This window comes from Pipistrellus kuhlii, unplaced genomic scaffold (assembly GCF_014108245.1).
Source record: "Pipistrellus kuhlii isolate mPipKuh1 unplaced genomic scaffold, mPipKuh1.p scaffold_m20_p_2, whole genome shotgun sequence".
Taxonomy (NCBI): Eukaryota; Metazoa; Chordata; class Mammalia; order Chiroptera; family Vespertilionidae; genus Pipistrellus; species Pipistrellus kuhlii.
Window position 1 is genome coordinate 17,396,225 of NW_023425515.1, and position 26,624 is coordinate 17,422,848.

Sequence of the window (26,624 nt, forward strand, 5' to 3'; positions counted from 1 at the left end):
TCAATATTGTAAGAATACAAAGAGTGTCTATGTTGGTCTTGATTCTTTTACTGTAGATTCAATTGTTTATAAGAGTTCAAAGGCTTTGTTAAAAGCCAATGAACAAAACCCCTCAGGGTGTAACTGTATTTGAGCTGGTATGAAATAAAAAAAAATCAATAGAAAGATGATAAGGAAGTGTATTAATTGTCTACATTTACCGGAAAGGATAGCTTTTACTTAAATATTTGTAAGGTTCTTTTTAAAAGAACTTAGAAAAAAATCATGTAGATTCAGTAAAGATGGTCCAAAGTACAACAAATTCAGTTTCTTTTAAAAGGAATGAGGAACAATAGATTCATCTTTAAATATCAATGATAGGTGAAATCACATATAGATAATTGTCTCAAACTACTGTTCAATGTTTTAAATTTAGGAAAAGCTTATGTGTTTCTTTTTCTTTTTGCTTAATTTAAATTCTCTGCATATTTTAAGGGAAATGTAATCTGTATGTTTTGAGTTCATTTATGCAACATGGCTGTGCATGATTAAAACATATTTGATACTTGTAGGTATTTTAAAGCTAGCTGTTAAAGCTCCCTTTCTTGAGAAACTAAATGCTATGTACATAAGAAGTCAGAAGGTCACATTGCTGAAAATTCAAACAGATACCAAGGAGTACAGTTTCCTGTCTTCCAGGCCAATTTATTCTTAAAAAAACCCTATCCTGTGAAAGAAACCAAAGGGCAATGGGTACCACAAACGGAGTGCCTTGAGCAGTCCCGATGACTCATCCGGGTATCTCTGAGTGTCTGTGAGAAGAACACTCATCTCTTCAATGGAGAGGAGATGATTAAATGAAGAGTGAATTAAATCACCAAGTCCTTATAAGGAAGAAAATTCTTTACTACTGGGAAATATTATTATTTCCACAGTAATAATGCTTCTCCAACAGTAATGCACATATGCATCACCAGAGACATCTTGTTAAACTGTAGATGCTGATTCAGTAGGTCTAGGATAGGCCTTAGAACCTGAATTTCTATTGGGTATCTAGGGGATTTCAATGTTGCTGGTCGCTGGACCACATTTTGAGAACCAAATAGTCTTTCAGGGTCTCTCAACCACTACTGATGTTTTGGTTTGGATGAATCTCTGTCTTGGGGGCTTTTCTATTCGTTGTAGGCAGTTTGGCAGCATCCATTGGCTGCCAGGAGCCCTTGTCTCTCCTCCCTCAGTCATGATAAACGGAAATGTATCTAGACGTTACCAAAAGTCTCCAGCCTGGGGACAAAATTGCCTCTAGCTGAGAACCAGTGCTCTATTGTGATATTCAGTGGTTATACTTCTTCTGAGGAACCAGCTTCAGTGAGCACAGTAGTCATCAATCAAATAAGTAAACAGCTCTCTTTTTTTTTTCTCCTGGGAAATTGTCATACTTTTATTTATGGACATTATGAATTTTTAACTGATTTTTGTTTCCCTCCTTATAATGGTTACTAGAGTACTCAGAAGTAAATGTATAAATTTTCAGACATAAATTTTTGAAAAATAACTCAACTACTGGATATATTTTATTTCTCTATCTTTGTTTTTCCCTCACATTCTGTGAATCATCTTTTTTATTTTATTATATATTTCATAGGCTCTTTTACACAATTTAAAATAAGATTGATTTTCATTAAGTACCGGTAACGTAACCCAAACAATTTGACTAGAAATAGACCAGCCAGGACCGGCACAATGCATTAATTTGCTAACCATAATTGGTCATTTGCTGTTTGATAGCTATTAATAAGTTTGACAGATAGATACCTCAAAAGTATTAAACAAGCCAGCCTACTTTCTCCCAAGAAAATGTAATAAACTGATGAATGCAGATGTCTGGAGAAAACAACAACAACAACAACAATAAACTAACGTGAAATAAAAATACTATTTTAAAATTTCATTATGAAGATATAATATTAGCAAATAAAGCTGAGGCTGATGAAGAACTTGGCCAAATAACTAGTGTTTTACATTTCGCCAGCTTTGACATAAGGCACACAGAAATAATTAATTTAGAGCATAAAGGACCTTTTAGGGGAGAAAAAAAAACATAAAAATTATCCAGCTGAGTGTTTTTCAAGTTTCTTTAAGCTGTGGAATTCTTGGTTTAAATATCCATCAGGAAGATCAATGTGTAAACTCTGCTAACTCATAGCTGCTCTGTTGGCAGGGAAAGAAGGAAAGGGGAGTCTGAGCAGAGGTTGAAAGCCCATGACCCTGTGATACACTCTTGGGATAAGCGTGAGGAAGTGGAGGTGTAAGGAGATGAAGAACCTGTTTGAGGAATTGAAACTGCCCAACAACAGAGTTTGGGTCTGAAACCCAATCCTATAGACTCTGGTTAGACAGGATGCTGGAGAGTTTGGAGTTTTCACCTGGGTCAAAGTTACCAGCATCTCTCTCCAAAACTTCAAATTATGCACGTTTTTCCTTTCCCTTCCCTTCCTCCTCAACCCCATCTCCAATCTGATTCTTCAGAGAAAATTGGTGTAATAGTTTAATGTTTTCTTTAGAACTCTTCCACTCCTTCTCTTTGGTCTTAGCCAGCTCTATTTTTACTTTTATCATAACAGTTAATACTTTTTAACGCCCTATATAGTTAATGCATTTATAATTTCTATTATTTATTGTGTGTCTTTTCCCACTAAAACAGTCTCTGGGAAGGCAAGGATATTTGTTTTGTTCACCAATATTTTCTAAATCCCTAGACTGATGCTGGCTATTAGTAGGCCCTCAGAAATAGTTGTAGAATGAATGAGTGAACGAATAATAAATAGGATGAATAAGCAGAGCACAGAGAATTTTAAGGGGAGTAAAACTATTCTGTGTAATATTATGGTGTGTGTGTGTGTGTGTGTGTGTGTGTGTGTGTGTGTGTGTTATATCCATACAATGAAATGTTACTCAGCTCTAAAATGAAATAAACTGTCAAGCCATGAAGGAACCTTAAATGCATACTACTAGTGAAAGAAGCCAATCTGAAAAAGCTACTTAGAAGTTAGAAAATAGGAAGTTTGATGTGAGAAGCAGAGTCATATTCAGCCTTTCCGCAATGGTATTTTATTTCCTGCATCTGTGGCTCATTTTAATGGTGGTATACTATTTTAATGACTGTTGAATAATGGCTTAGAACATTTCATCTGAAAAGTGATTATCTTCTATAAACAGCTTATTCCTAAAAGTCCGCTGGATCCTTTTGTAAGAAAAGAAAAAGATGCCTTTTATAATTTCTTACTGGTCTCTGAGGTGCTTAGAGCAGCAGTGTGGACAGAGGAAACCCATGAATTCAGTGTCCTTCACGTAGCTTTTTTCACCCCATCCAAGTGTACCTGCCAACATGTGACACAGGCTCTGTCTCCTTCAGACAGACTCATCTGCAGTTTGTAAACATCCCCTCTCTGAAAATGGACTACAACACAAATTAATGCTGCCAATGATCAAATACCTGGATCTCTGATTGCCAACTATGCAATTGCTTATGTTTTTGGGAAAAACATTTAAAAATCCTTCATCATCTGAAGTTTAGTTGTGGAAAAAACAAGAGGAAATTATCCTTTTTTCTTTTCCCCTGTTATACCGAAACCCTTTACTTAGCTGTATAATCTCTTTTTTAGTTCCCCAGCTACCTGCTTACCATCAACAATAGTGCTCAGTAATATGGATTTGCTCATTTTTAAAATGAGATTTGTTAATATCTCGGGACCATTTTGTTTCCCTAAAGGGCATATCATGCCAGTTTCATAAAGGAAGTAAATGGAAAAATAACATTCACTTTCTTGAGATTTGGTTTGTGGCAAACTAGATCTGAATGGCTTCTTCTGCTGGGACCCTCAGTGCTTGAGACTGTTTCACACAACACTGTATACTTGGGAGCAAAGACTGTCTCCAAACAACAATAATGGATGACGGATAATAATCTTTAAGTAGGAGCTTCCCTAAAACAAGATAACAATACTCTCGCAGATGTAAGAGTACAATGCCTTATATTTAAAAAAACATAATACAATTAGAAGAAAATATTTAAGATTATTAAATATGCCACTGCAAACTACTTCTGCTCCTAAAAAATACCTCCTTCTGTTCTCCTCTTTCATCTTCTAATGTGGCTACCTTTAGGGTCAGATGTACTGAAATGCAGTCCTGTACAGTTTTGCTCCATGTATGTATATACTTGTACTCCTGTTTATTTATTAAAGGTTCCTTTACATTTACTAGGAACATAGTCAAGGTGGATACTATATTAGAGAAACTGTCCATTTCAAAGAGTTTAGGTGACTCATTCCATTTACAGACAGATAATCTCTCCTGATTTTTCACACAAAAATGGCCCAAGAATGTACATGTGCTTTCCAATTTTACTTTAAGCTGCTTCCTGGTTGGGTAAATGTATATCTTTTCTGTTGATAAATATCATGTAAACCAAGATGAAGATAAAAAAACAAAAACAAAAACACATACCATTTTATCCATTAGCATTGTTAGGATATTTTTCTTTATTTCAATGTTAAAAGAAAATGCAACTTTTGCACTTTCTATGAGGGAAGAATTTTTGAACACGTAATTAATGAGAAGTAAAGTTATCTAATGTCCTCTGGTGGGATGCTGCAACATGTTTCATGGATTTAAGAGTGTAACATCCTCACCCGTGATGTGATGATCTGGTGTTAACACAATAGCGTAACTTGGAGGCAATCTTTTCAAAAGGCTTTGTAGTTCTTTCTTATTATTTGGATGTTTCTTGTAGGCCATTGCTGATGACTAGATCCAGGATATGTGTGGTAGGAGAAAGTAAAGGGGAGAACCCAGTCACTGTTTTATCTGTCTGCTTTTGACTAAAATCCACACTTTGGAGAAATGGAAATTGATGAATAAACTAAGATAATCCAAGATAAATTTCAAAGGACCGAGAAAAATTCTCTAGAAAAGGTTTTCCTAACTGGGTCCAGGGGATTAATTCAATTTAAAAAAAAGCTTCAGGAGATTTGTAACATCTATACTATTTGCTGTTTTTTCCCCTATCGGATTGCGAGTAAAAACTTCAGGGTTTTTGTTTTTTTCCTTTCTCTAAGTCTTACAATTCTCCCCATGGAATGATCTCAGTCTCATGAGTAAACCAAACTATTTTTTTTTTTTTTAAAGAAACCTTTCCCAGAACCAGTAAGTGGATGTTTCCATTACATCCCCCAGACTGGACCAACTGATCAGGAATAGATCAGGACCGGTCTTGGCTTTGCTCCTCTGTCATCCCAACATAAGATGGACTTGACTACATGCAAAATTTCAATAAGGAAGCTTTATTTGTAATTACTGTTGAAAACAGCTTCTGGTGCTTGATAGTGACACTGAACTTTATTTCACTTTTAGTTATCCTTATATCTGTTCAAGTCAAGAAAAATCAACTCGTGGGTCTATTAGAGAAAGAACAACATTACTAGCTTTAAAATCAGCTTTCTGTAAGTCAGGCTTGCTGATATGCTCTCCAGATGGGATTTATTTTCACCCCATCGAGAAATACTTCAAAGCTAACTAAAGCAGCATTGATGGGTTCTTGTAAGCTTTTAAATCATCCTTTATGGAAATCTAGTGATGAGCCAGATTTTCAAGGATTTATTTCAATATCAGGATTTTTTTAACCTCTAGTCATTTTTGTTCACATAAATGAACACCAGTGGTTCAGATTTTTAACATGCCCTTTAGTAGACGAACTGAATTGCTTTGGTCTTGTATGTAAATATAATTAGGCAGTGATATGAGACCATCAGTCTGCATATGAATATATAACTTGCAGTAGTTGGCAAACCTGCACCCGTGCTAAAGCCTCGAAGGTCCAGGGGAGAATTACTGACTTGGAGACAACAGGCTCTTTCATAACCAAAATGACACTGCTGACCAAAACTCAATAAGACCTGGGGTTTGACAGCTTTTCTAGACATTCTGGTAGATTTGTGCTGATCTCTTTATACTCTACTAGAGACCTAGTGGACGAATTTGGGGAGGGAGCGGTTCACCCCGCTGCGCCCTTTTGCAATCTGGGAGCCTTTGGGGAATGTCGGACTGACAGCTCAGGCCTGAGCCATCAGTTGGACATCCTTAGTGCTGCTGTGGAGGCAGGAGAGGCTCCTGCCACCAGGCTTCCGTGAGCCTGGCTTTTGGCTGAGTAGCACTCCCCCTGTGGGAGTGCACTGGAAGCTCCTGCATTGATCTTCTACCCCTGGTGGTCAGTGCACATCATAGCAACCAGTCATTCTGCCATTAGGTCCGTTTGTATATTAGCCTTTTATTATATAGGACTAGAGGTCTGGTGCACGAAATTCGTGCATGGGGCGAGAGAGGGTTTGTGTCCCTTAGCCCAGCCTGCAACTCTCCAATCTAGGACCATTCAAGGGATGTCTGACTGCTGCTTTAGACAGTCGGACATTCCTTTCACAATCCAGGACTGCTGGCTCCCAACTGCTCGCCTGCCTGCCTTCCTGATTGCTCCTAAACACTTCTGCCTGCCAGCCTGATCACCCCCTAACCACTCCCGTGTCAGCCTGATTGATGTCTAACTGCTTCCCTGCCAGCCTGTTTGCCCCCAACTTCCCTCGTCTGCTGGCCTGGTAACCCCTACCTTAAGGTGACCAGACATCCCGCCAAGACCTTACCCTAACTGCCTTCCCCTGCAGGGTTGATCGCCTCTAACTGCCCTTCCTTGCAGGCCTGGTGTCTCTCAGCTGCCCTCCCTTGTAGGTCTGGTGCCTCCCAACTGCCCTCCCATGCTGACCATCTTGTGGTGGCCATCTTGTGTCTACATGGGAGTAGCCATCTTTGACCACATGGGGGCAGCCATCTTTGACCACATGGGGGCAGCCATCTTGTGTGTTGGAATGATGGTCAATCTGCCTATTACTCTTTTATTAGATAGGATAGATGCCTGGTGCACAGGTGGGGGCTGGCTGGTTTGCCCTGAAGGGTATCCCAGATCAGGCTAGAGGTTCCCTTGGGGCAAGGGGTGGCCTGAGTGAGGAGTCTGTGGTGGTTTGCAGGCCAGCCATGCCCTCTGGTGACCCAAGCGGAGGTCCTGGTATCTGGAATTTATTTACCTTCTATAATTGAAACTTTGTAGCTTTGCGTGGAAGCTTAGGCCAGCAAGGGCAGTCGGAAAGCTTGGCTTCCTCTGTTGCTGGGGAAACCCAAACCTCCCTACTGGTAGCCATCTTGGTTGGGTTTATTTGCATACTTGTTCTGATGGGCTGGTGTGTGTGGCTGGTAGGTGTGGCTTGTGTGTGTAGCAGAGTGATGGTTAATTTGCATATTACTCTTTTATTATGTAGGATTTCCTGTTCACATTGTGATCAATAATAAGATAGCTGACTGGAGGTAGGAGAGCTATTTGTGTCCTTGATTCACCACACACTGAATTCTGCTGTACTAGGTACCTATTACCAAAGTGTTAAGTTGAATTGTATGCACGTGATGGTTTGCAGGTCAAAATATAGAAAGTCAAATATCAGTTGTGGCATTTGATTTTAACCAATACCAAATAGCACTTCTTTAAAGGGTTGCTTTGTCATGTTTTTGTAGTATGGACTTTGTAACACCAGACTAAAATCATCCCAACCTTTTGTTGTTGATCTTATTTCCTGCTGGCTATTTGTCTGTTTAACTTTAATATTGTGGGAGTGATTTTTATGCTTCTTCCTTGTGTACCTTGATTACTTTGCTAAGTTATCAAAAAAGACACCATATACCAAAAACACATTAAGCATAACAATATCTAAGCCTAAATATTTCTTCTATAAATCTTTATGAAAGAAGCACTGTATTGCTGAGCTGAGTGAACTCACGAGATCAAGCAAAACTGTGTCACCCAGATGACTGTTGGCATTTTGCTGAATGGTTTACACAATCTCTGAAATAATAACAGCATGTCCCCTGCAGTCAGCATGAGGCTTTTCTTGGTGGATATATTTACAGTGAGTCATATAAATCTTCCATCCCTCACACATATATCTGCACAAGGAATTTACCAAGGACATCCAGGAAATTATAAAAGTATGAGTGAATTCCAAAGTGTCAACTTAAAAATATACATACTCAGTTTTAGGTCATTCCTGGTGGAAAACATCAAAAGATTTTTTTTTCTTTAGTAAAGATGATGGATTCATTCAATATTTTGAATTAAGAAAAAACAGTCACCTAGTTAACTCTCAAACACCCAAAATAATTCAAGGCAATAAGAAATATCACATGTGTTTGTGAACTAGATACTTGAAGTAACTGCAAGGCTTTACCATGTAGCATACCTTGAATGCTTTAGGCTAAACTTAAAACAAAATAAGAAAACCCCAAAACAAAAAGTATTCTTGTAGATGGAAATGTGGCTAACTTTCTATTCCTATAAACTTCCTCCATCAAACTGGGAAATTGATTTAACCCTCTCTTATATCAAGTTCTTCAAATGCATAGATTACTAGTGAAATGGGCATTTGTAAAGAGTTTGTATTATTTGAGTTTGATTGATTTTAGTTGTTCCCAAGTCCTGGTATACTTCATTATCCAAAAGTTATATTCAATATGAGTGATGTCACTTTATTTTCAAAATAATAAAAAAAAAATTTTAAGAAGGCTAATCAATAAATGAATGTAAACACCTTTGAAAATGTCAGATTCTAGACAGACATGTTAAATAATATCCATCATTCTCAAACCCTAAAACCCACTAATCCCCTTGCATTTGTTATTGTGAGAATACATTCTTTCCTCTGATTTGGAGTGAAAGAAAGGATAGAAAGTAGAATAGGAAAACCTCTCCTAAACCTGGAAGGGAATGATGGTCAGTAGATGAGTAACTATGAACTGGAGTCACTATCCTTCAACTGTATTTCTTCCTGGAAGTTGCCTGGCTTTTTCAGTGAGGGCTGTAGCCTGTGAAAAGATGTCATGTCCAAGGAGAGGGCTGACTGTCATTGAATCTCAAGGGTAGAACATGCCTGCTGCCTAAGAATGACTGTAGGAAAGATATAATTGCCCCGACTGCCTTGGAGCCATCCAAACCAGACCAGAGGGTGAGCCTGCCTTGGCACTCTGTCATTTAAAAGAAAAGTAATTAAATATATATATTTATTTCAGAGGGGAAGGGAGATGGAGAGATAGACACATCAGTGATAAGAGAGAATCATTGATAGGCTGCCTCCTGCATGCCCCACACTGTGGATCAAGCCCACCACCCAGGGATATGCCCTGATTGGGAATCAAACTGTGACCTCCTAGTTCATAGGTCAAAGCTCAACCACTGAGCCACACCAGCCAGGCAACTCTGCCATTTTTCGTATGCGTGTCTCAAATCCATCATCTTTCCCAGGGGCAGGACTAAGGCATGAAATGTGAGGAGGCACTAGAAAATTGGGTACTCAAGATAAACAATATTTAAAAAAATAGAAATGAATACAAAAAGTCCACAATGAACAAAATATCAAAAGCTATAAATAAAGACGTGATCCACATTACTACTTACCTCATCTCCAATGTGGCTGGCAAGACATTGCTGCTGATTCTGCTGTTACTTCAAATTTTACTGAGTTTTTGGGCACCTCCTTAACATGTGCACCCCAGGGAAGTCTCCACCCCTGACATCCTTTTCTCACTTTGGCCTTTGTTTTCTGACCAGCTCACATTCTCACTGGCCCCTGAACTGCACCGCCTCCTGACCATGGCTGTGCTCTTTTCTTTCTCTACTCTAATCTTTCTTTCTCACTCTAACCTAGAAAGGGGTTTTTCTTGAATGCTAGGGACAAGAAACCAGAAATGATATATCCTGAGTTTCAAACAAATCAGATTAAGTAGATTCAAATGAGAATTAGGAAGATGGTTGACCTTATTGGAGGGAAAGTAATTAATAAAATAATGTAGTGGTGTTTCAAAATGATCTATTTCTCAAAAGGACCAGAAAATGCAATTTCTATCCTTTTGAAACTTTTTTTTTTAATGATATATTAAATTTTTCAACTTTAGGGAGTTCAGAGATCTTACCTTCAATGGTACACTGGTCAGGGACTGGAATCTTCTTTCCGATTTCCATGGCGTATGCTTTCACTTTACTGAGGTTCTTCTTTAAGTGCAAGTAGAGCTTATCTTGGTATTCTACAGGGCTTACAGTTGTCTCTGGAGTGTCTTCCTGATAGTTTTTTTTTACGGTTTCTGGCAGATTCTCTGACTCTATATGTATAATGCTTGGGTGTGAAATTGAAGAATTTCCCAGCTGTGATCCATCAGTGTCGGCCTTAAAGGACGACTTATTTCCGTGGCCAAGTGAGGCTAATTCTGAAAGGGAGATGCTGGCTGGTATATCTCCTCTCTCAACAACTTCCCCGTCATCTGAACTCATGCCCTTTGTGAGCACTGTGTGCAGAGCCAGACTCTTTGACCTGTAATACAAACAAAGGGAAGGCAGAGACAGTAAAGAGTGACCATCCACTGATAAGGAAAAGAAAGAATAACAATGCTGGGACAAAAGCTATTTCCTAGAGTGTGAAACTGAAAACCAGTGCTTTTAACAGACTTGATAAAACATAGACTGCCAAGTTATGTAATAAGCCAATCCTTCGAAGATGTAGATCACCTGCCCAAAGATTTAAAAATCAATCTTGTGGCAAAACTAGCTAGAACATGATGGACTTACATATTTATATATTTTTTTCCACATCTGCTTCAGTTTTTTCATCAGAAATTAAGAGAAGCTTTTGAAAGTCATTATCTGTATCTATAGAATTTTTAAAATGTGTTTTTAAAAATGAGCCATTTGTACTCTCATGTTTTTTTTCTTCAAGAGTGAGCTTCTTTGGATAATTAAAGCATTGTGAAGGAAGTTTCATTCATGAGAGGATGGAATTTTGGGTGACTATAAGTAAAAGATACTTTAAAAACACCCCATAACAGTACGATAATAAAATGAATAGCCAATGTGAATTACATATTTGAAAACAAAAAAAAAAAGCCAAGCAAAATTTATACCTGTTAAATCTAATGTCTTTTCGTTCTTCCTTGGAAACTTGGCCCAAACTATATCTTCTGATAGATCCAGGGGTATTGATCTCAGAATTTATTTTGTCTTCAAAAGCCTGTATTTTAACATGGAGCTTTTCCTGGTCTTCATTTTCAGCTGTGGTGAGCTTGGTTCCTTCTAGCTTCTCAGGGAATTCAATTTCAGTGCTGATTTTTCTCCTAAAGGAATAAAGATTATTGCATTAGATACTAGTCATATATCCCCTTCAGAACAGCATTGCTCTCTAACTGCTTTTAATTTAGAACTGAAAACTTTACCTGATGCATTTTTTCTTAAAATATATTTTTATTGATTTCAGAGAGGAAGGGAGAAGGAGAGAGAGAAATAAAAACAACAATGATGAAAGAGAATCATTGATTGGTTGCCTCCTGCATGCCCCACACTAGGAATTGAGCCCATAACCCTGGGCATGTGCCCTGACTAAAAATCAAACTGTAATGTCCTGGTTCATAGGTCAAGGCTCAAACACTGAGCCACACCAGTCAGGCTGGTAAATTTTTATTAGTCATTTAACAAATGTTTTATTGAGTAACATCTATAAACATAGGTCTTTGAAATTGTTTCTATAGCTTATTCTGCCAGAAGTTTAGAAACATTGATGTTTACGTCAACTTTGTATTAGAAATACTTTGAAGGACTCAGAGAATACAAAGCAGTTTGTATGGTCATCTGCCATATTCTTTCCTAGCTCTCCAAAAGCATGGCTTTTATATGAAATTCATGCCAGGTAGTTCTAGAAAATTTACATATGCTGTTCTGTTTGTACTGAAATGATAGAATGAGAACATTTCAAATGGAGGGGGGAAATCGTTATTTTGCTAATTTTATGGAAATCAGTATGATTCTCTCATCTTACAAAGCAGGAAACACCTTTTTGAATTTTAATATGTTGAATAAAAAGGGTTTTCCATGAATGATATTAGTAGTTCCAAATATCTTTTACATAACACCCCATGAGTCATTCCAATGACCTCCTTTAGGGCAGGGGCTATTTGTGGAATAATTTTGGAACCCCTCTAAGGACAAACTGAGTGCCCTAAGTAGTGTATGAGCTATAGCTGCAGAAATAGCTTGCTGATGCTCACGAAGGTGCTGAATGGTTACAGAGGTGAATTTGCATTTATCTTCCCTAACATGCCTTCTACTATGAGCCCACCTAGAGTTATTTTAATTTAACAATCACTATCAATCATATCATGTGGGATGCGTATTAATTCCTTTCTTACAAACACAAGGTTTAATAATCCCTAGAAGTCTATTCAAGACAGCTCAATGACTCTGTTGCTTTTTCTTGTGTGTATTTACTTGGTTCTCTTAGCATTTTTTCCTAGAGATTGAGGAAAGGGCTTCAAATTTTATAGAAACATCCTGGTTTTTGCAAACATATGACTGTTTTCCCCTAAGGGCCAAAGTAAACCTGGCAGAGTACTTAGCTGAGGGTGAGAAAAATATAAATTTTTAAATGGCCTTGCTTTTTAAAAGAAAAACCAAGATAAGCTGGAGACAGTTTCTTTTTCAGTTATGTTCCACCCATTCCTGGGCCATGTCTCTGGTGAGCCCTGGGAAGGTTGGTTGACAGGGTTGTGGCCTGATGAGAGGGATCCTGCCTTGAGGGAAGATTCATAGTTTGGGGTCCTCAATGGTCAGAACCCCCTTGTTAGTCCAGCCAATGACAGATGTTAATGGTGCAAGCTGGGAAGGACAGCAGATCATCCCTTAGGTAACCAGGACATTGTTTCTTGCCTAGTAAGCTATTGCTGAGAAAACCTGAATTATACATTTTTAATATAATTTTATAGGCTTCCTCTGTGTTTTTTTTTTTCATACATAATGAAAAATTTATTATCCAGAGTCATGTATGATTGAAACATACACGAGTTGAATGGGAATAAAGGCTAATCATGAACATGTTTCCCTTTCTGACACATGTATGATACTGGTTGCCCACAATTAGATGGGGGACTCTGACATTGCTTATCCAGAAGTGGTTTCATTTCCTGTTACAAATGAAGTCAAGACAGTGTAATTCATTGGATGCTATTTTACAAACCATGATGATTACCAATGTTAATATTCAAAGATCCAATAAACCCTCTTCAGATGAGAAATTTGGGGAGTTTTTTATTTTCTGTCAATTTCTCTGGTTCCAATAAATTCATTTCAGAGATTTCTATAGCTGGGATTATAAAAACTTAAAAAATGTGTAAAGCACAAAGTACACACACACACACACACACACACACACACACACACACATCTCAGATATTGAGCATTAAATATACTTTTAATTCTCAAAATATGTGAGTTTTTAAATAATTTCTCATAAATTTACTTGCTTTTTCTTTGTACATAATAGCTTTTATGGGGGGTTGTTTTTGTTGAGTTTGGCTAATGGAAAGCACCAGCAGGATATTAGATGGAAGAAGATAGGTCGGAACTATTAGTCTCCTGGCTTCCTCCCTACCAAGGCACAGGTTCCCCTACTGAGGCCAGAGCTCCTATCGCAAAGCTTGTAGGAGAATGTAACATTCCTCTCTCTCTCTCTCTCTCTCTCTCTCTCTCTCTCTCTCTCTCTCTCTCTCTCTCTCTCTCTTTATCAGCAGCCTCCCCCATGCACCCTGACCAGGGATCAAACCCGCAACCCGGTCATGAGCCCTGAATGGGAATCAAACCAGCAACCTTTCAGTGCACATGATGACGCTCATTCAACTGAGCTACCACTAGCCTGGATTCCTCTTGGTTTTTAAATTTAAAGAGATTGAAGAGAATTTGTTAAAAAAAAAAAAAAGACCCTTTTCATGAATAAAGTCTGCACTCCTTCTAAAATGAGGAAACACATCCCAAATCTAAAAGAATCTAGAGCTATGGGACCTCTAGATAATGAGGCTGATGAGTAGAATTCTCACCACGAAGATTTTCTGTTATACACAATCTTTATTGTCTTCTGTTTGGGGGTGAGGGCCAGTGGGCTGGGTTGTTATTTCTTTTCCATTTATCACTTTTAACACCAGAGGTAATTTTATGGAAATCTTTGTCAGAGTTCTATAATCCCCTAAATATTAACTTGGCTTTAACTCAACACGCCACATTTATGCGAGGCTCAGATGATTTCCAGTCTGAATGATTTCTGGTCTCTGTTGCCAAAATAAAGTTTTGTGTTTTTTTTTGTTTTTTTTTTAAATATACTTCTAGGGATGCCCAGGGGAGGCCTAATTACCTCCCTCTGTGGGAGCGGGACTCCCCTTGGAAGCAAATTGGCCCCTAGGCAGCTTTCTGCTCTCACTACGCTGGGAGATGAGACTACAAAGCTGGCAGGTGTGGAGAGATTGGCAGCCTGTCTTCCTGGATCCTTAAATCAAAGAAAAATCATATTATTTAATGTTTGAAGAGCTTGGCTTACGGTCCCTTGACCAGGATGTGTACTCTTTCAGAGTTAAGCTTGTTTGAGGAGAAGGAGGAGAACAAAATGGATAAAATCCACACGAGAGCCCTAAATTCTTGGGATGCTATGCTCCTGACTCTTCAGCAATTTCTTGGGTCATTGGTCATCATAAGAATGACAGAGGCAACCCCCCCATCTGTTTGGGGACTGCATTGAGTAATGCTGCTGGTCCACTATACCACAGTCAAATACTAAGGGAAAGAACGATGAGTTAGTCTAGTTCTTGGTACTCTGTTCTGCCTTGGACCTGCTCATGGGTAAGATCAGAAATCAGCAGGAGCCCAATGATATGGGGGCCAGAGTGTGGTCATGCCACTGGGAGAACTTTGCTCAAATGAGATGACTAGGGTCTATTCCATTCACACAAGATTTAAAATATATATATAAATATAATTGATTTCAGAGAGGAAGGGAGAGGAAAAAAGAGATAGAAACATCAATGATGAGAGAGAATCATTGATTGGCTGCTTCCTGCACTCCCCACCCTGGAGACTGAGTCCACACCTGGGCATATGTCCCAATCCGGAATTGAACCATGACCTCTTGGTTCATAGGTTGATGTTCAACCAACCACTGAGCAACACTGGTTGGGCCGAACAATATTTTAAAAAGAGATTTCAAAAGGAGGAGATTGGGAGGAAGTGAACTAAATCTGGCATGACAGGGAAAGGACCCGGGTTCATGACTCCAGAATCCTGTTTATCGGCAATGTGGCGAGTGTTTTTATGACTTCACGTGTCATTATTGTCATTTAAAATGGGACTAATGACACTGCATCACCAGATTGCTGAGAGTGTGATGTAAGATTTGACTATGTAGCCCATACAGATGGGCATGAAAACATCAAATGGTAAACGCCGGGTGGCTGCTGCCTGGTGTGGGTGTGGATGGCTGACTCTAAAAGACCGTAGCTTGTACTTGAGAAACAAAGCCAGGGAGGACTGTGTGGTCCCTCCTACCACTGCAGCATCCCACAGAGCATGGACTAAAGGAGAGGGTCCTCCCTGCTGGGTGAACATACAAGAATTGGGATGTGGAAATAGTTGATTTAAAAATTTCTGTATTTCGCCGGCACAGGTTTGGCTCAGTGGATAGAGCATCCGCCTGTGGACTGAAAGGTCCCGGGTTGGATTCCGATCAAGGGCATGTACCTTGGTTGCGGGCATATTCCCAGTAGGGGGTGTGCAAGAGGCAGCTGATAGATGATTCTCTCTCATCGACGTTTCTAACTCTCTATCCCTCTCTCTTTCTCTCTGTGAAAAATCAATAAAATATATTTTTTTAAAATAAAATAAAAATTTCTGTATTTCATGTATGAATCCTGAGCAATTACAATGACCACTCAAATGCAGCTGCTCAGTTATTTGCTCACTTTTCATTCAACCAACATGACAGAGAATAGGACATGGAAAAAGCATGAGCAAAAAGCCCAGCCCGAGTGGCTCAGTGGTTGAGCATCAACCCATGAACGAAGAGGTCAATAGCTTTGATTCCTGGTCAGGGCACATGCCAAGATTGTGGCTCAATCCCTAATAGGGGGTGTGCTAGAGGTAGCTGATCAATGATGTGTTGTTGTTTTTTTCTCATTGATGTTTCTATCTCTCTAACCCTCACCCTTCCTCTCTCTAAAAATCAATAAAAACATATTTTTTTTTTTTAAAAATGAGCAAAAAGTGCAAAGCCCTTGCCCTCGCTACTTAGGTGGAGGCACTGGACATCAGCATCCCCTCAGAAGTTGTTGGGAATATGGGGCTCTGCTCCATTCCTATCAAATCAGAATCCCCAGGGGTCCCACTGGCAGGTGCAGGTCTGAGAAACACTGGCCCAAACCACAAGAAAACAGAATCTTAATCTTAGCAAGGCAGCTCACTAAGGGTTTCTGTCACTCATTTTGCAGAGAGGTGAGACTAAGAACAGTATGTGCACTGTTTGGAGCTGGTTCATGGTAAACTGTATGCAGTTCCCATTCCAGAGTTTTGTAATCTGCAAGATGTTCAGGTCTGTTTGTTTGTTTGTTTTTTGTTAATCCTTTTATTATTAATTAATTTATTTATTTAGAGAGTGTGGAAGAAAGGGGAGAGACAGAGAGAGAGAAACTTTGAGGTGAGAGAGACATATCAATTGGTTGCCTCCTGCACACACTCTGACTTGGGTCAGGGATGGAACCTACAGTTGATGTATGTGCTCTTGACCAGATTTGAATCTGCAACCCTTCACTCCATGGGCTGATGCTCTATCCCCTGAGCCAAACCGACCAGGGCAAGACATTTAGGTCCTTATTGATTTTTAGTGAAGGTACCTTGTCAGTTTTTGCCACTGATAAATACTGTTCAGATGTCCCCTGGGTCTTCAGTGGAGATCCCCTGAGACTAGAATGGCAGACTGCATGAGCGGCAGCCTGAACAGAAGGCTCCTGGATCCTAATAAATGGCCATCTGGATGTGGCACAAGTCACAAAAGCACTTGCAAGCTGTAAAGGGGTGTAAATGGGAAGTGGTAATCTCATGAGCACACTTTGAATCAGGGGTGAGAACTGTTAAAACAACACACTCCTCTTTTTCTAGCCTGACTTTACAGTCTGGGAACATGAGCAGGTGACAGGGTCTGGTAGTGCGGATAAAGGAGGGGGTATTTGCCGTGGAGAGAACAAGAGTTAACAAGTGTCACTCCCCAGCTTTTGAGGCTGGAAGAGCAGGACAATGGTGAACTTTTCCTTTTTGCCATATCCTTTCGTAGTCTCTGCCCCGAACATGATGTCCTATGCTATTTTTAATGGAGAAATAGAGTTAAACTCAGAAATTGAGAAACAGAGTTAGTGAAACTCGCTGATAAATGAGCTGGGGCTTGAACTGTACACATAACCCTGTGTATGGGGACAATTCCTAGTCCACCTAGAATTTAGCTTTTACCTACAATAAAATCTAGCGGACAGCCTTCGGCGTCCCAGCTAATACAAAGTCCACCTGTTGCATGATAATAAATATGAACATCATTAAGAATTGTTTCTCCTCAGCTGAGCTAGTCCACAACAGCTGCATCTAAATTATGGTTGACATGTATATTCACTACCTTTCATTCGTGAAATCTCTTTTTTTAGGTCCCAAAGGAAACTGTGGGGAGTAAAATATTAGTTATTATAGGTAGTTCTGAGATCTGTCCAGGCTCAGCTGCGTTGAGCATCCAACGCAATGCTTCTCAAACCATCCTTTTTTATTTTTTATTTTCATATGTCACAGACCAATATTTTTGTAAAATACAGTAAAAATAAATTACCAGAGAAATAAAATGAGTAAAATAAAGACAAACATGATATAAGCCCACTGTTCATGTATTTGGGTGTTGTAGCAATGTCAAATTACTACAAAAGTTCTAAGCCAGTGGTTCCCAACCTTTTTGTGGCCATGCTCACCTAAGCATCTCTAAAATCCTGATGCCCCCTGTGACTTATAATTCTTCTTATTAAAAAAGTGAACTCCCATTCACTGGAGGAAGCCCAAAAGGCCATTAACTTGGTCTCAACAAGCTTCCAAAGAACATACCATCCATGAAAGAGAAGAATCCAATATAATAAAAGGGCAATATGCAAATTGACCTAATGGAAGACAATTGGTTGTTTGCTATGATGCACACTGACCACCGGGGGCAGACGCTCAGTGCTGGAGCTACCCACTGGTGGTCACTGCACTCCCACTGTCAGCCACAAACTGGGCTGACAGCTGGCGAGTGCAGTGGCAGGGAGCGGGCCTGAGCAGTCAGTTGGATATCCCTCGAGGGCTCCTGGACTGTGAAAGGGTGAAGGCGAGGCTGAGGGGCCTCCCCACCCACGGGCACAAATGTCATGCACCAGGGCCTCTAGTAAAAGAATGAAAGGACAGTTAAAGTACTGAGGAAGAAATCACTAAGAAATTGTTTTAAAAATAATAATAATATGAAGTGATATGAAAAAAATAGCAAATAAAGTTTCAAAACATATAGAGAACGGAAATGCATAAATATGTAACAATATATATTTATATACTGTATATGAGGCTCCTAGAACTATAAGAAATGCCAAAAATTCACTGTTAATGACTCACTCTTGAATTGCCCCCCTTAAAAATCAAATTGTCCCCCTGTGGGGCATGTGCCCCACATTGGGAACCATTGTTTTAATCTCTTAATTTTAGTCTCTATAATAACTTGATGCAGGCTGGCAAGGAACAGTTTGCAGATGTAGTTCACGAGCTATGCTTTGAGTAGCTGTGGTCTAATGGACATGCTAAGTGAGATCACCTACTCTAATACCCACCTGGAACAGAGTACTGATGCTATTAATTTTAATTTTATTTTAATTTTATTGTTTAAACTATTACAAATAGTGGTACATATATCTCCTTTTTCCCCCCATTGATCTTCCCCCAGCCTCCCCTGACCCCTGGCACATGCCCTCATCTCCCTCTCTCCCCCCCATAGTGTCTTGTGTCCATTAGTTGTGCTTATACACATGCATACAAGTCCTTCAGTTGATCTCTTCCTCTCTCCCCTCCCCCCACTTTGCTGTTAACATTTACTGAGGGCTTCCTCAGCACAAGGCACTCTGATCTAGTTGGCTACATGTATTACTTCTTCCATGATCCACTGGGGCAGATGGAGAAGCTGAGGGACAGAGATGTTGAGTAACGTACTGAAGATCAACTAGTAAACCCAGCATTAAACCCTGCCTCCAGAGTGCACTCACTTCACTCCTTTCTCCCACTGCCTCTCAGTAGATGTTGAGTTCAGATGGCATCTGAGTCTACCCTAGGAATAAGTAATACTTATTATGGGATTGGTGATTGTGCAGTTACCAACAAGAATTATTGTACACTAGTATCTCTTAGTAACATCCTAGAGGAATGGTCACCAGAACAGAATTGACATTTAATTAGTGTGCAACCCTTCACAAGAATCTGAAACATGAATTTTGGCATCCCCTTCAACCAAAATTGAAACGGTGCTCACAACTCAGGAAATGTCATGCAACTAGCCACCTCCAAGTTCAGTGTTGATGGATACCAAAAAGGAGCATTTGGGGAACTAAAATAGCAAATAACTAGGTCATGGGGTCAAGTAAGAACTGTTTTAGCCTCAGCTGTCACCCCTCCCACAGGGCTGTAGGGGTCAAGTTGCTCTCTCCTCTTCGCTCACAGTGCATTTTTTCCTTGCCTCCAAGCTAAAGGTTTGGTGTTCCTGTCTTGTTTGTAATGGGAAACCGATCCATGGAGCTTGATGAAAAGCTGTTTTCCTTTTAGGTGTATCTTGTATTTTGAACACTGCTGTCTTACAGGAAAGGGGCCTGGTTCCCTGGCATAGCTGTAATTGTTCTGGCAGGGTGGCCCTGCCCCCCAGCCCCTGCCCCCTCTGTCCACACTTGCAGAGTCAACCCTTCTGGGGCCTCACACTTCCTGGGCTTCCTTCACTGTCTCCAAAGCTGATAATGATGTCTCCCACCTACATCTCTTGCTGATAAACGAATTCCTGAAATACCTTTACAGACCTTCACATCACCATAAACACTGCTTTAAGGGAGGACAAATGGTGGAGTAAATGAGCAACAGATGGAACATAAATGGTACCACATGTCAGACTCTAACCTCTTCAGCGAGAAGAGGGGTAAAACCCCAAAAGCCTTCCTTCCTTCCCCATGCAAGAAGAAATAACAATAGCTACACTTACTGCCACAAATAACTGTTCTGATGTTCCTTTCGTACAAGTGACTAGCACAAGACCTCTCTTGCTTGGAAGATATACTTATTTTTTAATTAAAACCCTGGTTACTTTGGTGGGGTGAAATTACATTTCGCTTTCTCTAAGCAGGGGGCAATGCTGACCCAGAACATCACATGTTTTTAATTATGGTCCTGAACCTCCTCATGTACATTCTGTGAGCCAATAGTTGCTCTCAAAGAATCAATTTCTCTTTGTATAAACATGCGTCGCTTAAAATGATGGGAGTTCTTGTAAGCCACATGTGTCAAACACAAGGCCCGCGGGCCAAATCCGTCCCTCCCGGCCTTGCAATGTGGCCCGCACTGCGCTGTCATCACTGCACTCCGCTGCGTTTCCATCACAATGACAGTTTATGACTGTTCAGTAAACCATTTGGCCCGCGATTTAGGCTGGATTTTAGATTTTGGCCCCTTCTCTGATTGAGTTCGACACCCCTATATGTAAGCACTTTGTTGTTGTTTTTAATCCTCATCTGAGGATATTTTTTCCATTGATTTTTAGAGAGAGTGGAAGAGAGAGGGAAAAACACAGAGAAACATTAATGTGAAGGAAATGTCATCTAGTTGCCTACTGACCAGGGCCTAGGCTGGGGAAGAGCCTAGAACCAAAGATACGTGCCCTTGACCAGAATCGAACCTGAGATCCTTGACCAGAATCTAACCCGATGCTCTATCCCCTTAGCCAAACCACCTTGTAAGCACTTTAACCACTATTTCTTTCCACTGAGCAAAGGTTTTGAATATTAGCTCTCAAGTCTGGGGGACACTGGAGGGTCACAAGGAAAGGTACCTAGCACTCCAGGCAGGACTGTGAGTGCAGACAAGGGGAGAAGCTGTTTGAGCTGAAGTAGTTTGAGGACAGAAGGTCTCCATGGGCAGGAGTGAGTGGGAAAGACCTCATGGGGAGGTGGAACCAAACTGGAGTCTGGGAGAAGGGAGGCCTTCGATGGGAAGAGAGGCACAAAAAGAGCATTCTAGAAGGTAATGATAAAGGCTACTGAGGTACCCCTTTTGGAAGGAAAAGGCAAAAATCACCCTTGACATTCCTTTACATTTTTTTAAATTATCCATGATATACTATGAACATTGTAATTCTCATCTATGCTAAAATTTGGGATCCATTGGAGTACGTTGAAGAAATAAATGAAGAAAAACTCCATGAGCTGGTATCTGGGCATTTACACTATAGTGTTCTAAGGATTGTCATGGACCTAGAAGGGGGTGGGAAACTGGGTAAGAATTTTATTTTGTTCTTGCCTATACTCAAGGTGTATTGGATCCATTGTACCTCTGTACAATCCTTACATACTGTATATTTAAAGATGTTGTTGCTGTGAGGATTAAACAATATAGCAGCAAAAGACCCTAGCATAGAATCTGTCATGCAGTAATAATACCATTGAAATTAGAAATGGAGCAAAGGGAAGGCCAGACACTGTAGGCATGTCATTTGGGCAGCTTCTCCAGGAAGCTGCAACTTCGCACTCCCCAGGGAACCGCTGGCCTATTTCCTGCAAAACACTCGGGGAAGGGATCCAACCAAGGGGAGATAGACTCATGCCCAGTAAAGTTGGATAATATAGGGAAGGTACTTGCTTGTCAGTCAAATTTGGGAACAGAGATCATTGGCCAGAATGGGGGTGGCCACTGCAAGCATGGGAACATTTGAGAACACTTAATCTACTAAACAAAGGAGTTTGTTCTCCTGGCTCTTGGTGACTCTTGACTCTCAGGGCTCTGTTGGTCCTGCTTCCAAGCACATACCTGAATGGCCCTCAGCCATGCAGAAGGAACAAATGGACTACTGTGGGAAACAGAAGCTCAGCTAGCCTGGCCCTGCCACTGGACCTGGCTCCAACAGAATGGAAAGAAATGCTGGACACTGGCTCTGTTTTAGCTCTACTGAAGCCCCAACTACTTTTTTCCATGACTGGACCAAGGGAAACAGAACTTTGGCAACCCAGTGGTGTAATTCCACGGAAATAATGTTTTCATCATATCTCATTCTCCCTGTGTGAGTCTCCAAAAATTCCTTTTCTCAGGGCATTACAAGAAAACCCCCTCCTTCCCCATAAGCAATAGGGGGAGCTAAGGCCCTCTCACTTCCATTAATAACAGTAAGAGCTAATCAAACCTATAGACACAGTCTTCCTTGAAAAATTGTAGAGAACTTGGCTTCCTGCTCTCTACAATCTCTATTGTGGATTCAGTACAGAGGCATCACACTGAAGCTCCTGGGCAATGCCTTCAGAGACTGTATATGACCCAGGGTTAGGTTCATATGTGACTGTCAGGATGTCAAGATGGGAACTCTGGAATGACAAGTTGCAAAAGGTCTCAGAGTTTGAAAAGGGTCTTTACAGGTTATGTTACTTGTCTATACATTAGGGCCACAGACTAACTCAAATTCCTGGCTCTCCCCAGTCATTCATCTCTTTGATGTTCATTGCATGAAACTTAGGATAAACCAAAACTCTGGGGCTATTCCAAGGAGGCAGATTTCCTGAGCCATTCTACTGTGAACATGCTCTCCTTATTCTATTTATCATTCATTCTCTCACACACAATGTGTGTTTTTGTAATCTTCACCTGATGATATATTTTTATTGATTTTTTTTTTTAGAAAGAGAGGAAGGGAGAGAGAAAGAGAACCATTGATGGGTTGCTATTGAATCTGCAACTTAGGAATGTGACTTGACTGGGAATAAAACCCACAACCTTTATGGAGATGATGCTCCAACCAACTGAGCCACCCTGCTAGGGCCACACAATGCTCTATTTTTTCCCCTTCCATCTGCCATCTCTTTTCATTTATACCTAAGTCAGAAACACACCTATCCAACTGGTTTTGTCTATAAGTTACCTTTCATTCTCCTTTTTAAAATGTTTTCCAGGCCTAATTCTTTTTTTTTTTTTTAAATATATTTTATTGATTTTGTACAGAGAGGAAGGGAAAGAGATAGAGAGTTAGAAACATCGATGAGAGAGTCATCGATCAGCTGCCTCTTGCACACCCCCTACTGGGGATATGCCCACAACCAAGGTACATGCCCTTGACCGGAATCGAACCCGGGACCTTACAGTCCCCAAGCCGACGCTCTATCCATTGAGCCAAACCGGTTTCGGCCCAGGCCTAACTCTTAAAAGCAGAACAACAATAAACACAAAATCTCACCACTACTACCACCATCACCACCAAAACAACAAAAGAACATATCGCCCATTTAACCAAGCAAGAAGTTTTTGGGAAAGTTTTAATCACACACTTTAAGTTAAAACTGTTCTTATAAACAACTCCCCCTCCCCAGTCCCATAGCTTTGATGGCTTTGGCTGGGGTTTGAAAGATGGATCTGAGGGAACTGTCACTTCTGCCCCTCAGATCACCACCGTGGCCCTGGACTTGGAGCTGTACAGGTGCTCTATCTCCTTCCCCTCTGCTTTCCCCTTCTGCCTTTTCCCTTTTCCCATGGCCCTCCTTTCTCCCTACCTTTTCTCATTACTCCTATTTACATCCAACCCCAATTTTCTTTCCACAAGTTTCGTCTCTCAAAGTTTCCATCCCCAATTGGGGCCTGAGCTGACCCTCCTACTAAGACCACCTGTGACAAACTGTCCCCAACTCTGATGGTGCCTGATTAGAGCAGTCTCCCTGGTGCCACATGCCTTTGGCAAAGGCACCTTTGAGTCTCTGATCAATGGCTGCTTAGCCGGTGCACAGTGGTCGGAAGTCTCCTTCCCCAGCTTCTTCCAGATCCTGGCAAGCGCACACAATAGATAGTGGTTCAAAGGCTCACACACCTTTCCCCCTATCTTAACTCCTTCTCTTTTCCAACCCACAATTGCTGTTATCCCCCTAGAATTAATTTCAAAATCTAAACTCTTTGCTTAGCTGTCCTGTTTGTTAGCCTTTGTTGTTTTATTATTTAGATGTAAGCACTTTTTTCCTAAGACACAGGAACAAGAAAGGTGCCAGTGTGCTTACCTGGTGCATCTAATAAAGCTCACCCCATTAATTCAGAGTCACTCTGCACAACGAAGGCTCCCGTCTGCTTTAGTTTTTCCTTCTCTCTAGGATGCTAATTGTTTTCCTTTTCATCATCTGATATCTTTGGCCTGGAGTCTAAAAATCTGGCCTGCTGGGCTATGTGTCAGATTTGTAAATTAGATGACATCTGTTTTGAATTTTATCATCTTTAATTTTCTTTCAAGCTCTCTTCATTTATTCATTTCCCCGCCAATTGTGAAGATCAGACTTTGCTGGATGCTTTAGACAAAAGCATCGACCTTTCTGCTTTTGGGGGGCACAGATTAAAATTACTGAAGTTAAATGGTCACAATGAAGGCTATTCAGGGAGAAGATTTTGGGAGAGAAGCCTTAGCAACCATCCCAGAGAGGATGAAGCGGTTACCACAAAAGGCTGGCTGTCCACACCAACGTTTTGAAGTTCCCACCGAATAATTATAATCGATCAGAAGGAGATTGACAGGGGAGGTTGAACTGGGTGAAGTATTTTGAATTGAAGAGGTGGTGGCGATGGCAATGGTGATAGTACGTGAGGTGACTAGTGACCTTTTATCTTTTCACATTTAATTATCCTCTTTGCTTTTTGCTTTTTTCTCAGAGAAATAATACAGGGAAACTTCAATGCATTCTCATAATGAAGACTCATTTTGATAGTGAGACCTTATGTTTTCCCCCTATCTACATACCTGCTAAATTCTTCTTTTCATGGAGAAATTGTTTATTGCTTATGGGATTGGACTTACTTATAAAGGATCAATTTATCTGTTAGAATGCCTAATGTAATACCCTTGTATAACATGTCTTCCCTTTATATAAACCTTTTTCACACATATAATCTCACAGATGTCAGTTGGCCTCTTGCAACTTTGCATTTGTAGAAGCAATAGAGAACGGATGAGCGGCTGGCCAAAACATGTGCCTATGCGCTCACATCGGATCCAGATGTTAGTCATCAACTGGGAAGAAGAAATAGCAGGCTGGCTGTGGGCAGAATACAAAATGGCTCCCCCAAGCACCAGCTGTAGAAGCTCTAAACAAAATTTCCGAAACGACCCCATGGACATTGGCCAGCAGTAACTTTGTGCTTGCACATAAATGACAAATCACCCCTTCATGATGCTGGCCCTGGATTTCTTGGATGCTGCCGTGTTTGGGCTGTTGCTAGGCAGGTCATAGGTCTGTGAAAATTTCATTTGTGAATAGAGTATATAGATAGCAGTGGTTTCCAAGTAGGAGTGATTTATTAATGTCTGGAGATGTTTGTGGTTGTCATAAGTGAAAGAGAGGTTTGCTATTAGCACCTAATGGCTAGAGGCCAGGGATGCTGGCAAATATTCTATAATTCACAGGACAGCTTAACAACCAAGAGTTACCTAGTCCAAATTTTAATCATACCAGAGTTAGAAGCCCTGGTATATAGACATCTATATATTGAACCAGGTAATGACAGATTTTCATATACACAACCAAAACTATGGTGTTGATAGGAAAGAGCACTTTACAATTTGTCTTCCTTAGATTGTTGACCTTGATGACCACTTTGGCCAGAGTATACCCTCTGTTGTAGAATGGGCAAAGGGACCCTTCTAGATTGGCTTCCCTCTTGCTACCTCTTTTCTTAGTTATCAGCATCATCTTCCATGTATATTTAGTCACTCAAACTAGAATCCCTAGGTTTCATCCAATCTTCTCCCTTTCTCCTCACCACACCTCCTACTAGTGATCAATTCCTCATAATCCTGGTCTCTCTCTCTCATTATAATGATCTGCCCCAACTTCTTATTTTTTATTTTTTTTAAAATATATTTTATTGATTTTGTACAGAGAGGAAGGGAGAGAGATAGAGAGTTAGAAACATCGATGAGAGAGAGTCATCGATCAGCTGCCTCTTGCACACCCCCCACTGGGGATATGCCCGCAACCAAGGTACATGCCCTTGACCGGAATCGAACACGGGACCCTTCAGTCCCCAAGCCGACGCTCTATCCACTGAGCCAAACCGGTCTCGGCTGCCCCAACTTCTTAAATTCCCCACCACCGACCACAATTGAAGGAGCCTATTGTTAAGGTTTCTGAACTAACATCCCGGTCGCTCTCTCTCTCTGGCCAGCCTGCTGCTCTTGCCAAATCCATCCAGAGCTCCATAACATTAGCCACTTCCTCATTCATCTAGTCCGTTGGTGAGAAAATATTTATTAAGCACCTACTATATGGTCATTCCTTGGATTAAAATCTTCCCAAGCTTCCATGTTGCTTACAGGACAAACCCTTTGATGAAGCATGTAAGACCTCTGGTAATCTGCCTCTGACCTAACTTTTCGGCTTAGACTCATACC

At 40.5% G+C, this 26,624-nt stretch overlaps 1 protein-coding gene across 4 annotated transcripts in view; it reads right to left on the reverse strand.

Annotated features, from left to right (window-relative positions):
- VEPH1 (ventricular zone expressed PH domain containing 1) overlaps positions 1-26,624 on the reverse strand; it is a 191,430-nt gene that overhangs the window by 73,447 nt on the left and 91,359 nt on the right. For all 4 annotated transcript variants that reach the window (XM_045583631.1, XM_045583630.1, XM_036446347.2 and 1 more), the window contains 2 exons: positions 11,023-11,232; positions 10,042-10,436 (listed from right to left, as the gene is read on the reverse strand). In XM_045583631.1, the coding sequence (XP_045439587.1) occupies positions 10,042-10,436; positions 11,023-11,232 (605 nt within the window). The remainder of the gene's footprint in view (positions 1-10,041; positions 10,437-11,022; positions 11,233-26,624) is intronic.